Genomic DNA, 14,974 nt, shown 5'->3' with positions numbered 1-14,974 from the left:
TGTAATGTTCAACTAAGGGTTGTCTATCATCTGTTTTGTTGATGTTGCGATAATGTTCCTGTATCCGCTTTTTGAGTGGGCGGGTTGTGCTCCCAATGTAGTGTTGGCCACAAGGGCATGTGATGAGATAGATCACATTAGTGCTCTCACAGTTGATGAAATCATGGATAATAATTGTATGTCCATTTATTGTTGTTTGTTGTAGTTTTGATTGGCCTAGTTTGCATATTGAACAGTTGGAGCATGAATAGAATCCATGTGGTTTCTGTAGAAAGGTTGTCGGTTTTTGTTTGGCTTCAAAGAATGATGGACATAGTGAGTCTCTCAGATTTTTGCTTCTCTTAAAGCTGAGTTGTGGTTGGTCTTTTATTGCAGATTTGATGGTTGGGTTTAGTGTCAATAGGTTCCAATGTTTTTTGAGCACTTTCCGTATGTGGTGATGACCGTTGTGAAAGGGGGTAAGGAAACGTATGGTAGGTTCTGTCTCCTTCTTTTTCCTGTTTTGTAGAAGATTATTTCTGTCCAGAGTCGAAACTTGTTGTCGAGTGTTTCTAAGAGAACTGGTATTATATCCTCGTTGGGTGAGTCGTGATGTAATGTCCCTTGAGTGTATTTCAAATCCTTGGTCTGAGCTGCAATTGATTCTGGCCCTGCGGAATTCTCCTGCTGGTATATTTTTGATGGTATGCTGTGGATGACTGCTGGTCGCATGTAAAATGGAGTTAGCGGCTGTGGTTTTGCGATGAAACTGTGTTATTAAGGCATTGTCTTCAACAGATATTTTTACATCCAGGAACTCTATTTCGTTTTTGGATATAGTGGAGGTGATGTTGATATCCCATTGATTTGGTGTCAGGGTTCTGAGGAAGTTTCGTAGATGTTCTTCAGATCCTTGCCATATTAGCAGCACGTCGTCTATGTATCTTCCCCACATTACTATGTTCTCGGAGTAGTTTGGTTCATGATCCTTCCAAATCCAGTGACGCTCTACTTCCCCCATAAAGATACAGGCGTATGGAGGAGCAAATTTTGCCCCCATCGCCGTACCTTGGGTCTGTAGGTAATAGGTACCATTGAATAGAAAAAAGTTGTTATATAGACAAAATTCCAGGAATTCCAGAATCATGTTGTTTCTCGCGGTGAAGTGTACTGATCTTCCTAGTAGGCATTTCCTTACTGCCGCTATACCATCAGGGTGTCGAATTGACGTATATAGACTGACGACATCAATGCTTGAAAGAAGGTAGTCCGGTTGCCATGTGATGTTATTCAGCTTCTGCAGTATGTCCTTAGTGTCCCGGATGAAAGAGGGAAGGTCTCTCATGAACGGCTGAAGTTCCTCATCAATGTACGCCCCGATCCTGGAGCATATAGAGTCGATACCTGCAATGATGGGTCTTCCTTTCGGAGGTGTGCCTGGCTTGTGGACTTTGGGCAGAAGGTATAGAGTCGGAGTTACTGGCGTGTCTATAAAAAGAAGTTGTTTTTCTGCCAGTGTGAGAAGACCTTTTTCATACCATTTGTTCAGTAAGCACTGCAGTTTGTTTTGTATGTCTTTAGTCGGGTTATTGGTAAGTTTGCTGTAGCAGACGGGGTCTTGCAGTTGGCGTTCGGCTTCTTGAAGATAATCCGATGTGTTGAGGATAACGATATTGCCCCCTTTGTCTGCTTCCTTGATTGTTAACAATGGATCATTTTTGAGTTCCAATAGTGCATGTTCTTGTTCTCGTGTTGTGTTATGTGTGAGATATTTTCGTTTAGACAGATATTTACGATGTTCAGTTATCAGGTCATTACTCACTGCCGAGAAGAAAGTATCTATTGGATTGCCCGCTGGTAAGATTGGCGTAAATTTTGATTTGAATGTGGCATATGACTGCGAGCTGCCAGGCGGATGTGAATGCTTGCCTAGGCACCGCCTGTTGCTGGGAAGACACCGAGCAGCATGTGTCACAGATAGCAGAGGAATGCCATTGGATTAAATGTGAGGGGAAATGGCGGGGGCTAATGAAGACAAGTAGATAGTAACCTGACCCCCAATAGAAATGCAGCTGCCACCCTGCGCTCTGCTGCTCTCTCTCGCAGGCAAAACCCTGTAGAAGTGAATATTAGAAAAGAGGTGGGACATGCACCCGCCTTTAGCCATTTGCGTGCTTTCATTATTGAAAGACACACGCAAAAGCCAACCCAATGAGTGGGGGGGGAAGTCAGACCCACAAAGAGCAGTTACAAGAAGCCTCGCAGTGCAACGCATGTGCGCTGCACTAGGCTCGACCTAAGAAGAGCTGATGAAAAACATAAGGACTGTGCAATCTCATCAATTACCGTAAATTTTTTCAAATTTTATATTTCTCATCTTTAACCTTAATAATTTTTTACCACTTCGTTGCAAGTGCAAACAGATCAAATAGTTGTTGTTTATTTTATGTAAAATGTTATTGTATGCAAAGGTTTTAATTAACTGTGCATAATACATATACCTTTTCTTCTTGGTCATGGGTGCATTTCTGCATGAGAATAAGCAGCACAAGTATTTAAAACCAAAAAAGAAGGAGGAGATACCCGGAAAAGTGTTGTTGTGTTGGTATTGCTCTCAGCTTCCCTCAGTTCACACCCAGTTACTGCATCCTCCCCCGTTTTTGCTGCTGCCCTTTTCAGCTCCCTTGTGGTCAGGCCTTTCCATATTTGTCCCTTCTCTTTGCAGTTTGTTTCGTCAAGGTACCACTGGATGTTGACTTACCTTTGCCTTCTCAGCTGTACTCTAATTGATTTTCTTGGCATGACTAACATGTCCATCCAACCAACCTGGACTGGTATCCATGTTGGATGCTTATGATAACGACTTCCGCAGATAAGACAGACAAGCCTAATGTGACCCCTACTAATACTGTTCTCATTCTGGCAGGTACATGGTATTTAGTAGATGTAAACTGCTTTTTAGGTCTCGCCTGGCGTAGACTGTGCAGACATGCCCAGTCTCGCTGGCGAGATTTAGTGAGTTAGAGGAGATTTCTCTAGTGGGCTTTAAGCCCCGCCCCTCTTTTCCATTGGCTGGCGTCACCGTTTATGCTAAATGGTGGCCAGCCATTGGAAAAGAGCGTCTAGTGACGTACACTTTTTATCTTTTAGAGCCGTCCCAGTTGGACTGGCTCGGTTCCTTTACGTCTGTGGTAAAAGCTTTTCTTATCTTTATGGGGCCATGTGTTTCAAATATATGGCCCCATAAAGACAAGAAAGCTTTCATAAAGGACGAAAGTGAAAGCGGACTGGGGAGCAGTGGGGGTTCTGCAGGCGCCTGTGCGGGAGGGAGGGCGGGTCATCGGAGGGACAGATCACTTGTTGTTGTACCCGCTCTGAACGTGGCTTCCTAGAAAATGCAGCTGCCTTAGCGTGAATAGTCATGTTGAATGAAGAAGAGGGGTCCCATTGTGTACTAATCCTTGGTAAATTAAGTTACGTGTGTGAGATAATGTACACTTATTAATACCGCTTACACTCAGCAGCTCGAGTTTAGTTTGATTTATATTGAAGCATGTCTTTCTGAAAGAATGTGCACGCTATTGCAGTGCCAGAATAAAACGTATCAATTATGGAGTTTTACCGCTCGCATCTTCTCTGTTCCTACGCTCCCCCCTCCAAGAGAGCCCCCCCCCATACAACCCCGGTGCCTATTGGGAGTGCCTTTCTCGTTCTTTGACCTGGATTTTTTTTAAAGGCGTTGACCATCTGCCAAGAGCCTTCTTTTCATGTCAACACTGAGTCCTTCTCGCTTTATTATGGTAGTAATCCTTCCAGTTGCTCTGATTATTTTACTGTATCTAACGATGGAATCCTACCATTCGTCGTTTTTTCAAGGAGGAAAGGGTCTGTGTGCTGCTATTGTACTATATTTTCACCACGAATTAGAGTTTGGGTTTTATCTCGGATTGAAAAACGGAAAAAAACGATTTACATGTAGAGGCTACGTTTTTAGGTCTCGCCTGGGGACGCAGCGCTTGCGCGCTGCTCACCTTGGCGAGATCTATTGTTGCCGGGTTCTCTAGCGAAGGGAGAAAAGAGGTGGCACGAGCGGACAGAAGATGTGCACGCGTACAGACAGGAGATGTGCACTCTGTACGCGTGCACATCTCCTGTCCCCGGAGGCTCGCGTTACACAGCGCGCGCATCTCGGCTTTCACTTTCCCTCCCCCCGTCGGCTCCACGGAGTCAGCTTGTTTATAGGTCTGCCATGTGTCGCCCTGCTCTCTCATTAATCCCGCTTCTAATTTTGTTCCGCCTTTTGCCACATTATTTGTGATATAGTGTTGCTCTTGTTTAGAAAGGCAACTCTGGAATTCTATAGAGTACACTACTGTTATACTGTGATGTCACTTTACTAGGATGACGGTGACTAGTTGCTTATCAGGACTACTTAAGAAATGTCACGCCAAGCCCTTTGACCATCCCAGACTTAGCCTGCTACTCGCCGAAGAGCACTTTGACGCTTTGTCAGGGGTAGTAGGCGCTATATAAACGGTACAATTACGTATACGGCCGATTCTCCAAATTGATCGTTCACTGTGAAAAGTTGCCTATCAATATCAGATCCCGTTGGTGGGGGGCGCACCATGCGGCATGCAGCGGTGACTGGGTGCAACGGTGGGGTTGGAGGTCATTTGTCACCGATTTCCTGTGGCCCCTCCTACCATGGTGCTGCAAACCGTGCCCAATACAACCACTTGACTCCCAGAGAGAACAGCAAGGGCTCGCAGTCACAGTCTTCTAAGGGAGGTTGTGTGCGGGTACTCAGCACTGACAACCAACCAACAGAGTCTCATGTTCACCCCCTATGCCTGTCTTTTTAAGAATGAAAGTACTTTAATCTCACAGATCAACTAAAGAGCACACAAGTCAAATGACAATACAAGTCAGTGTCTCGGATTCTCTCCAGACACTACACCGTCTGGCTCCCTCCGCCTCTCCGTCCCGGCTGGACCTCCCCCAGCACTGGGTCTGTCACCTTGTCAGAGTCAGGAGTTAGTGTGAATCAAGCTGAGGTGCAGCGTTTATACCTACAATCAAATGAGTAAAGGAAAAACGAGCATTGGCATAGCCAATAAGTCTCGCTTTTGGGACCTTATAAGTAGTTAGTTATGCAGCACAATATCCTTGGTGCAACAACATCAACCGTTGCATGGCTAAACACTTATAAGGTCCCAAAGGCGAGACCTATTGGCTATGCCAATGCTTGTTATACCTGGTACCGCGGTTCTAAAAGTTTGTTACATATCCATGGTCCCCAAAGTACTGTTCTTTACTTGTATACTTGCGAGAAATCCGTTGAAGGGAAATTCAAGTCTAGTGTTTCCCTCTTACCATTTTCCCTGGTTCATACTACATGTGTTTTTACAGGGATAAAGTCGGGGACGTACGGGACAATTAGCAGGTCCCTCTTCTCAGAACCTGATAGATTGCCATGTGCCTTTTGTGAGCATAGCACTCCCAAAATGAAAAAGTGTATGCAACATACAATTTTTGATAGCGTAAAGGCATCACCACAGAGCAAATGCACATCATTTACTACAGTCCTTGACTCTCTGACCACTTTCAGCGCGGGAAAGGCTTGGAAAGAGGTTTTGAATGCTCACAAACTGATGTGCTTTTAGCTTTTGGACATTCATAAACTTTTGGCGTATGGCAACTTGAAAATCCATTTTTCTTACAATTTAATCCTGCATAATATTGCAATGATATAATGGACGGTAGTATTAAGAAGAAGTAAATGGAGGAGGAGCCTAGCGCTTGACCAAGATGGCCGCGTGAGCTTAGAGCTCCCGAGACCCTCGCGCCCTCCGTCGACTATCCTGACTCAAATCCTGATGGTATGCATGGCACCGTGTTGCTGAGTTGTCAGGGAGGCGATTGATGCTACCCGCGACCGGATCGCCCACCGGGAACCGGACTTATGACTGGCGAAAGATTGCGGCCTAACTCCCGGAGATGCCAGGGGCTAGAGTTGGCAGGATGCCCGACTCCTAGTTGATCAACAACGGCCTGGTGGGGTGTGAATTACCGGACGGAGGCCCTCGCTCTTTCACTTTCGGTTTCGTTCCCTTTGTCTGCCCGGACACTGTAGTGCTCTGGGTGGTTTTATAACCCCAGGGACGCTCGGTGGGCTAATTTGGAAGAACAAGGCGGACCTGCTCACTCCTTAGACCTCTCTCTGAGAGGGGACGGTCCTCACTGCATTGGACTGCTTGGAGTCCATTATGTCGGGCAAGACAGAAGGAGATAGGCTGAAGACTAAGTCCACCAGGCGGGGAACGTACTCCCAAGTTAATAGTATGGACCGCTACGCCCTCCCGAAGACATCGCCGAGTGGATCGAGCCAGGCGCCGGATGCCCAGAAGGAGGACTCGCCTGGGACCCCGGAGCTCTCCCTGCAGGATGTCATGGGCGCGCTTGATGGGATGCAGACCTCGATGGGAAGGCAATTAGAGGCCCTGGCGCATAAGGTGGATGCCATCCTGGTGGATGTCAACTTGATCCGCTCGGACCTGGGCAAGACAAACGAGCGCGTTAAGGACCTGGACCACAAGACCACGGGCCTCACTGGTGAGGTCGCGGACCTGCAGAACGAGGTCAGGAAGCTGAGGGCCGAGAGTGACCTAGCCGCCCGCCGGCTGGAGGACTTTGAGAGCCGGTCCAGGCGCAACAACGTGCGCGTAATCGGGGTACCGGAGTCCTCGGATGAGGCTTCGGCGGACCTGCTTGTGGAAGATTTGGTCCTCAACCATCTGAAGCCTAAGGGCCTTGGGAAGTTTTTTGCGGTGGAAAGGGCCCATAGGGTGCCGGGCGGACGGCCCAAGGCGGGTGCCCCGCCGCGGCCGATTGTCGCCCGGCTCTTTCATTTCCGAGATCGGGACGCTATCCTGCAAGCTTCGAGAGTGACGGGCCCAGTCCCCTTCCAGAATGCGTCGGTGAATTTTTACCCGGACTTTACCCAGCAGGTGCAGAGACAGAGACAGAGTTTCCTGGGGGTGAAGCGAAGGCTTCGGGAGCGGGACCTAAAGTATGCCATGCTTTTCCCCGCCAGACTACGGGTGGTGCATGAAGATCGGACATTCTTTTTTGACTCTCCTGTTATGGCTGATGAATGGCTGGACGCTTTGCCCCGGCGACGGACCGGGGACGACACAGCTGAGCATGGAGACAGTGGCCGGGATGGACAGGGCTGATAACTCAAAGCCGGCCTGACTTGACTTGACCATATTTGTAGATTTGGATAGAGTGCAGTAACTGTGGAGGGTTGCGGGAGGACGAGGGGTGCTCTTTTCCTCCCTTGGGGTACTTTTTGTAGATTTTTGTTTTTGTAGGGCGACAGGCACACTGCAAGTTGGGGGGGCTTTTTAAGCTGCAGCAGGGGTGCAGGGTGGGGGGAGTTATGGGGAGTTTGAGTTTGTTGTTGGGGGGTTTATTTCTGCAAGGCATGATGATTATCCTCAGGGTTGTTCCATGGTGGCGCCTCGGGTGTGGGGTGGGCCTCTTTCCGTTTGAGGATGGGGGGTAGAGGCCTGAGTGTTATAAGCTGGAATGTTAATGGTTTGGGGGATCGCATTAAGAGGGGGATTGTTTTGCAATTTCTGAAACGCTCAATGCCAGACGTTGTACTGCTGCAGGAGACGCACCTCATAGGCAATACGTGCTATGCCCTGAATAGGAAGGGGTATAAATTCATTGCACACTCGGGATTCTCTTCTGGGTCCAGGGGGGTGGGCATCCTCGTTAGAGCATCGCTGCCTTTTGAGGTGGACTCCACCATTGTTGACGATAGGGGAAGGTTTGTGGCGGTGGCGGGGCGGTGGGAAGGAAGGACTTTGGTTGTGGTTTCGGTTTATGTCCCGCCGGCCCTGCAGGCCGCCACATTTGCTGAATTGGGCAGGGCTTTGCTGACTCTCCCGGGGGGCATGCTGGTAGTGGGAGGGGATTTCAACGCTGTGGGTTCCGGACTGCTGGATAGATACCCGCCCAGGGACACAGGGGGGGGCTCAGAAATGGCTTCCAGACCTCCTAGACACGTTTGGCCTGATAGACTGCTGGAGGCTCCGGCACCCCACACAGAGTCAATACACGTTTCACTCCGGGGCGCATGGTAGCCTCTCCAGGATTGACTACCTGCTCACTTTGGCCGCACATGCCTCGTTGATATCCGAGGCGAGGCACATGGCACGTGGTATCTCTGATCACTCGCCAGTGTGGATCCGGCTGGATCTCGGTCGAGAGGGAGGAGGGAGGGTGGCCCCCATTAACCCTTGGTATTTCCGAGACCCCAAGATGCGCAGCGCCCTGGTAAAGAAGGTAGATAATTACTTTAAGGACAATCTGGGATCCGTGGACTCGGCGATCTCGCTGTGGGAAGCTTTTAAGACCGTGCTTCGGGGGGAGGCCCTCTCCCTGGTGGTGACTGCCAAGAATCGGAGGGATTGCGAAGTGAGTAGAGGAGGAGATTGCGGCCCTTGAAGGGGATATGGAGGAGGAGGTCACAGAGTCCTCGTTGCATGAGCTTTGCTTGAAGCAGGCGGAGTATAGGGACCTGGTGACGGACGCCGCCAAGACCCTCAGCAGGGAACAACAGGGCCGTCTGTATGATGTTGGAGATAAGGCGGGGAAGCTCCTGGCGTGGCTGGACAGGAAGGAACGGGTCAATAGAGTGGTGCCAGAGTTGATTGGAGAGGGGGGAGAGGTGATTGTGGAACCTGAAGGGATTGTGGAGTGTTTCGCGGAGTATTTTCATAGGGTTTATTCCTCTGTGTCGGACAGGCCGCCCGAGGACTCGTCTGACCTCCTTCGCGATATCGAGTTGCCCTGCCTCTCTGACATAGATAGGGACGATTTGGATGGCGACATCACGGTTGACGAGGTGGCGGGGGCGATTCACGCGTTGAATTCGGGTAAGGCCTCTGGACCGAACGGACTGCCGATCGATCTGTACAAACTGTTCCCGGATAGGGTCGCCCCTCACCTGCGCGCCATGTTCTTGGAGGCGCGGGGAGATGGGATCCTTCCGTTGGATCAGCGGCTGGCGTCGATCGTGGTCATACATAAAGAGGGTAAGCCCCGAGATAGATGCGCCTCCTATCGGCCCATTTCACTCCTCAACGCTGAGCCGAAAATTCTGGCCAAACTCCTGGCAACCCGTCTGATTAGAGTACTTGGCGATCTGGTCCACCCGGATCAATCTGGCTTTATCCCGCACCGAAACACAGCATTGAACCTTAGGCATCTTCATGGCGTCATCGCCAGGGCGGGCACGCTGCGCGAACCGGCTGTTGTGGCATCTCTCGATGCCACGATGGCCTTTGACACGGTGGAGTGGGCATATTTATGGGCCGTGCTGGCCAAGTTTGGTTTTGGTCGCGGGTTTGTGAGTTGGGTCCGGCTGCTGTACGAGGGGCCACTAGCGAATGTTGTGGTGAATGGTCGGGCATCTGCTCCGTTTCAGCTTGGAAGGGGTACTCGGCAGGGCTGCCCCCTGTCGCCTCTGTTGTTCGCCCTCGCCCTTGAACCGTTGGCTGCGTGGATACGTTGGCACCCGGATATACGGGGCCTTCGGTGGTCGCCTGATCACGAGGACCGTATTTCACTTTATGCCGATGATATCCTGCTGTATCTCGCCTCACCTAAGAAGTCCCTTATAGTGGTCTGTGACGTACTCGCATCGTTCGGTAGGAATTCAGGGCTTGTGATTAATTGGGGCAAATCGTACTTGTACGTTCTTAGTGGCGAGGTCCCACCGATCCCTAGAACATGTTCGATACAGGTTGCCCAGCAAGGTTTTGTGTATTTGGGGATTTTTATATCCATGGATCCTACTGTGGGCTATGAGAGGAACCTGCTCCCCCCTTTGGCACGCTTGAGACGAGATGTTGAGGGTTGGCGGAGGTTGCCGCTCTCCCTTGTTGGGCGTGCGGCCCTGTTCAAAATGATGTCTCTTCCCCGCTTCCTCTACGCCCTCCAGAACACCTTGGACTGGGTACCGGCTAAATACTTTCGGGAGGTCGAAGGCCTCCAAAGGACGTTGCTATGGGATGGGCGGCCGCGAATAGCTATTTCAAAGTTGACGCTCCCATGGTACGATGGGGGCATTGCGCTCCCAGACATCCGACGGTACTACTGGGCCACGCAGTTGAGCGCGATCAACCATGGGTTTTACGGCCCTGCCCTCAGCCCTGGGTATGCCATGGATAGGTGGCTGCTGCGCGGCGGCAACTACTACAGGGCGTTGTATTCGCGGTCCCTAGACTCGTCCCTCACGGGGCCCACAGGTGTGGCGGTGCGCGTTTGGAAGATGGCGACCGACTCGCTGGGCTGGAAGGACAGGCTAACCCTCGCTACCCCATTGTTTGAATCGGAACGGTTGGGAAGACTCTGGCATACGAAGGGCTTTGATAAGTGGGATCTGATAGGGATATCCAAGGTGGGGGATGTGCTGCAGAAGGGGAGGGTGAAGTCTTTCGAGGAGTTGCAGACTGAGTTTGAGCTAGGGCCTTCAGAATATTTTAGGTATATCCAGCTGCGTCACGCCCTCCGATCAGTCCTAGTGGAGGGTGAGAAGGTGCCGGAGTCTTCTCCCCTTGAGGACCGAGTCCTTGATGGTCATATGCCCGAGAGCACGATTTCGCTCATATATAAGAAGTTGATAAATGTCCGGGCAGACTTGCTATTGGGGCTGAGAGAACAGTGGACCAGGGATGGCCTCGAGTTGGATAATGAGGACTGGCAGTCAGCGGTTTCTTCGCCTAAGGAGGTTGCGATTCCGTCGCGTCTGAGGCTGGTGCAGCTCAAAATACTGCACCGGGTGTATGTTACGGGGCCACGGCTGGTCCACATGGGATTCTCGGAGGATGGCCTGTGCAGAAGGGGATGTGGTATGGTGGGTACTTTCCTGCACATCATTTGGGAATGTGGGGTCGTTGTGGAGTTCTGGAGGAGAGTCCATGCAGTTATGGGGGAGGTGACGGGCATTGTGGTACAGCCGGAGGCGCGGTGTTGCCTCCTGAACGTTTGGGGGCCCACTGATCTCGATGAGGCACAGACCCAATGGGTGACTCTGGGTAACATGGTGGCTAAGAGGGATATCGCGCGATTATGGGGCTCCTCGGGTCCCCCTACACTGACCGAGTGGAAGGAGAACATGGATTGGAGCATGTTTAGGGAGAAGACGGTCTACTGCTCTAGAGGTCGCCCCCGGAAGTGGCACGCCATCTGGGGGCGGTGGAACCAATATAGGGGGGGGAATATGTCTTGCCCCGGATCTGGAACCTCCCGAGGAACACCTTTCCCCCTGACCTACCTTCCAGCACAGTTTTGATTTAGGTATCCGTTCTGAGCCTCTGCTGTTCCCCTTCTTCCTCCGCACACAGTCTTATAATTAGTAGATGAGTGGGGTCCTGCCTCCCCTGGGGGCTTTCGCCATGGGATTTCAATGTTCTGCCTTGCTGGGGGTTGTTGGGTGTTTTTTCTGTGTTTATTTAAAATTGGACCTTTGCGTTACTCTTCGTACTGTATCCGGGACGCATTACTGTATCTAACTTGCAATGTTGCCGAACCTTCGGGCTGTCGGCTGACTAGCTGTGTCCTGAATTTCGAAATAAAGGTTTTCAAAAAAAAAAAAAAAAACTCTAATGCTTTTTCAGTTTCATTGTAGTGCCCGTTGCAGCCACAGAGTCCTTTAAGTGCGAGGAGCTCAGGCTTGGACAATATATTTGCAAAGATACGGAAATAAGTTACACAGCACAAGAACCATTTAAATGCACAAATTATACAGCATATGCTCCATGTTATCCAGCTCCTAATATTACTTGCAAGTAATGGGATCCAAATGGCAATGAGACACGTCTTACAGGGGAAAAAATCGGATTTTACAGGCCCATACCGTGCTGTAACGTAAATGGTTACTACAGAGCAAGACTTAATCAACTGACTATTACCAACGAACATTTAGAAAAACACAGATGTATCCGTGAAAATCCAAACATGTCTAAGGAAAAAAGGGTCGCAAAACCACACGCACAGCTTCTACAGGAAAATGGAAGTTCTTATGGTTGTTACTTTGGCAGAAGCACTCTGTGTACAGAAAGTATTTTTTGTCCTTTTAAGGAGCAGCCATTGAAAAAAGTTTACTGAGGGGTATTGGTAGAATATAAAATTAATTTTCAAAATGACAGTTTCAGAATCTTTAAGAACTAATGCCATGCCAAATAATTGTATGTTTTGTTTGCAGGCTTCCACTCTGTCAACTTGAACAAATCCTTACGTATCAGTTTCTTCATTGTATGGGCTCAAGCATAAACATTATTTATTTTAGTGTGGGAAGCCACGGACTTACAGAACAATGCTATGAATATGAACATAATTTAATTTACAATCTTTTGTGTAAATATTGTTTATAGGTGTTAACTACTATGTTATGTATTGCTTTTAATAAATACGTTTGAGATCCAGTGAAAAAAAAAAAAAAAAAAAAAAAAAAAAGAAGAAGTAAATGGATTTTAACTGACAGTTCATCTTTTTCAATCATATAAATATCGTTATCCTTGTTAATTGGGCGTGTTTGGAAAATATAGAGCATAAAACATGTTTTGTAATGTGTAATATGACAATCATGGTCAGGTGTTGCTAATGCACCAGCCTATTTTGCTTTGTTTTACATGAAAGAAAAGTAACACTACAATTACTAGGTACTGTTAATATTAAAAAAAAGACCACAATATATTGTACCTGTTAACTGTAGTATTTGGTCATCGATTTCGGTCACTGCTTCATCATGCATCACCTGTCCCCCAATTATAAACTCTAGCTGTCCATCTTGGATAAGCTGATGAACCTGTAAAAGAGGAAGTTATTTTAATATGGGAGTATTGAAGTCAGGTTGTTATATATAAAAGCAGCTTCACAGAATCTTAATGTGCAAGTACAATCAGATTCACCGGTAAACATTAAGGTGTACCCAGGGACAACTGAGCTGGCTTCTGATGCTCTACAAAATCTGTTTTCTATTCTGGTGGTAGCATCGATCTGAGAGGATCCAAGGTACAAAACGCAAGCATTAACAAGCACTGGTAAAGTAACAGGTGTTGTATTTACATACTTACATATGCAAAAACCGGCATAGGCTAAAGCTGTTGCACATCTGAAAGAATATAACACAAAACAAAAACAACACAACCAAAACAACATATAATGCGCACAAAGACAACTCAATACACCACAACGTACCATTGTCACTCTAATATAAAATAACAGCAAAATAACATGTCAACATAACAACAGCACATACTACTATCAGTTTAACACCACTTCAAATTACAATAGCACAACACAGCAATAGCAAAATAGGAATCCAACACAGAAAACACAACATAATCAGACAGCAAAAAAAATCAGTAGACACCATCAGCAAGAAAACCCATCATGACATCTCAAGAAAATAATAGAATGCAAAAAAGGGTTCCAGAACACGAAAACCACAACACACCAAATTAGTACCAACACATAGAATACTAATACCACATCACTCATCCATCCATCCATCCACCACTGTCCTCACCCAGTATATAACATGCACTCAGTCACTGAGACACTCGTCGATCTACCTTTCCATGCACTCACTCATCCATCCGTCCAATGGTTGCCTTACTTTCACATTCCCCCGCTGCTCTTTAAAAACAAACTCCATATGATAATCAACTAAGAAGCACCGTCATTACTAGACTGATGGGCTTTGCCAATGCTTGCTTCATAGGTATATCTTTTAAGAGAGGCTCATGAGTCTAATATTTTACACATTTTAAAGTAGAATTTGTACTGCACGACTCGCCCTCAAGAGACTAATGTGATTCGGTAAGTAACTGTGCCCGATTTCTTTTATTTTAGCTGGTGCCTTTTCAGATAATTGGAGGTTCTGTTCCATACATCGGCCTGTGGCTAAAGTTCTTAATTTGTACAGTAACATGCAACACTTGAGACCTTATACCTTGATCTTTTCAAACACTGTATTTCAAAAATCATATAGTTGTAAAGATTTGGTTATATACGAGGAGTGGCATATTTTTACAGAGATTTCCAAATGACTACTTTTGAAGAGCCTCTACGTGTTTGACCAATTCTGCTACAGGGTATATACAGTGTATATGGTTCTCTTTCAAAGCAGTTGAAAGTAAATCTCATTTGCTCAGTAATTTATCAGATAGTGTGGGCTTCAGCACGGTATGCTCTGATATGTTGAAGGTGATATGGTAATTAAATAATACTGCAGAACAACGTTTTCAACAGAAAAATTTGCATTTTGTATGAGACATCAATTTCTTATTTCACTCATGCGTGAATTACTTGCAGAGATAAAATTCAGTGGAAAGAAGGTGGTGAAGTTGCAAGTTGGGATAACTAAAACAAAGTACATTTTCAAATTGTGTTGGCTCTGTACAGACTCAGCTGAAACATCAGCATGTTGTGTCAAAGACATAGTGCAAGATAAGATAACAGGACTAAGCAACTTAGATGATCCAAGAAACACTACAATGATCCAATAAGAATTTGACTTCGCCAGAGACATGATACATACGTTGCAGGAGACATGAAACATCTGCATGCTAACTCTCAGGTTTTAGGATTGAGAACCCTTTCTATGCTAAAATATGCATTGCTCGAATGAAAATAATTGAACAAACATTCTGTGCTCATTTCACAGCAACAACAGTGCAGGAATAGAGGGGCCAACATGTGCCCACAGTCACTTTACCCAATAGGCTACAACACCTGAGGGCCCTGTTTGGCCCCCCTTCTTGCATTTCCACCATTTTTTCTCGGCCGGATCCCTGCCATGAAAAGGTTGTGGGAAAGGTTACTTGTAATGTGGATGGCGGCGCCGGGATTGGCACCGCCTCCATTATCCTCTGCTTTAAACGGATGTATGTCATTATATCGCATACTAATA

The 14,974-nt window shown here is 47.6% G+C and overlaps 1 protein-coding gene across 1 annotated transcript in view; it reads right to left on the bottom strand.

Moving 5' to 3' along the window:
- Nucleotides 1–14,974, bottom strand: part of MAN2B2 (mannosidase alpha class 2B member 2) — a 389,507-nt gene that overhangs the window by 316,559 nt on the left and 57,974 nt on the right. The window contains exon 3 of the mRNA XM_085642446.1: nt 12,760–12,865. Within this exon, the coding sequence (XP_085498572.1) occupies nt 12,760–12,865 (106 nt within the window). The remainder of the gene's footprint in view (nt 1–12,759; nt 12,866–14,974) is intronic.

Source organism: Triturus cristatus, chromosome 2_2 (assembly GCF_964204655.1).
Source record: "Triturus cristatus chromosome 2_2, aTriCri1.1, whole genome shotgun sequence".
In the NCBI taxonomy this organism is placed as follows: domain Eukaryota; kingdom Metazoa; phylum Chordata; class Amphibia; order Caudata; family Salamandridae; genus Triturus; species Triturus cristatus.
This window is presented reverse-complemented; position numbering and strand designations above follow the sequence as displayed.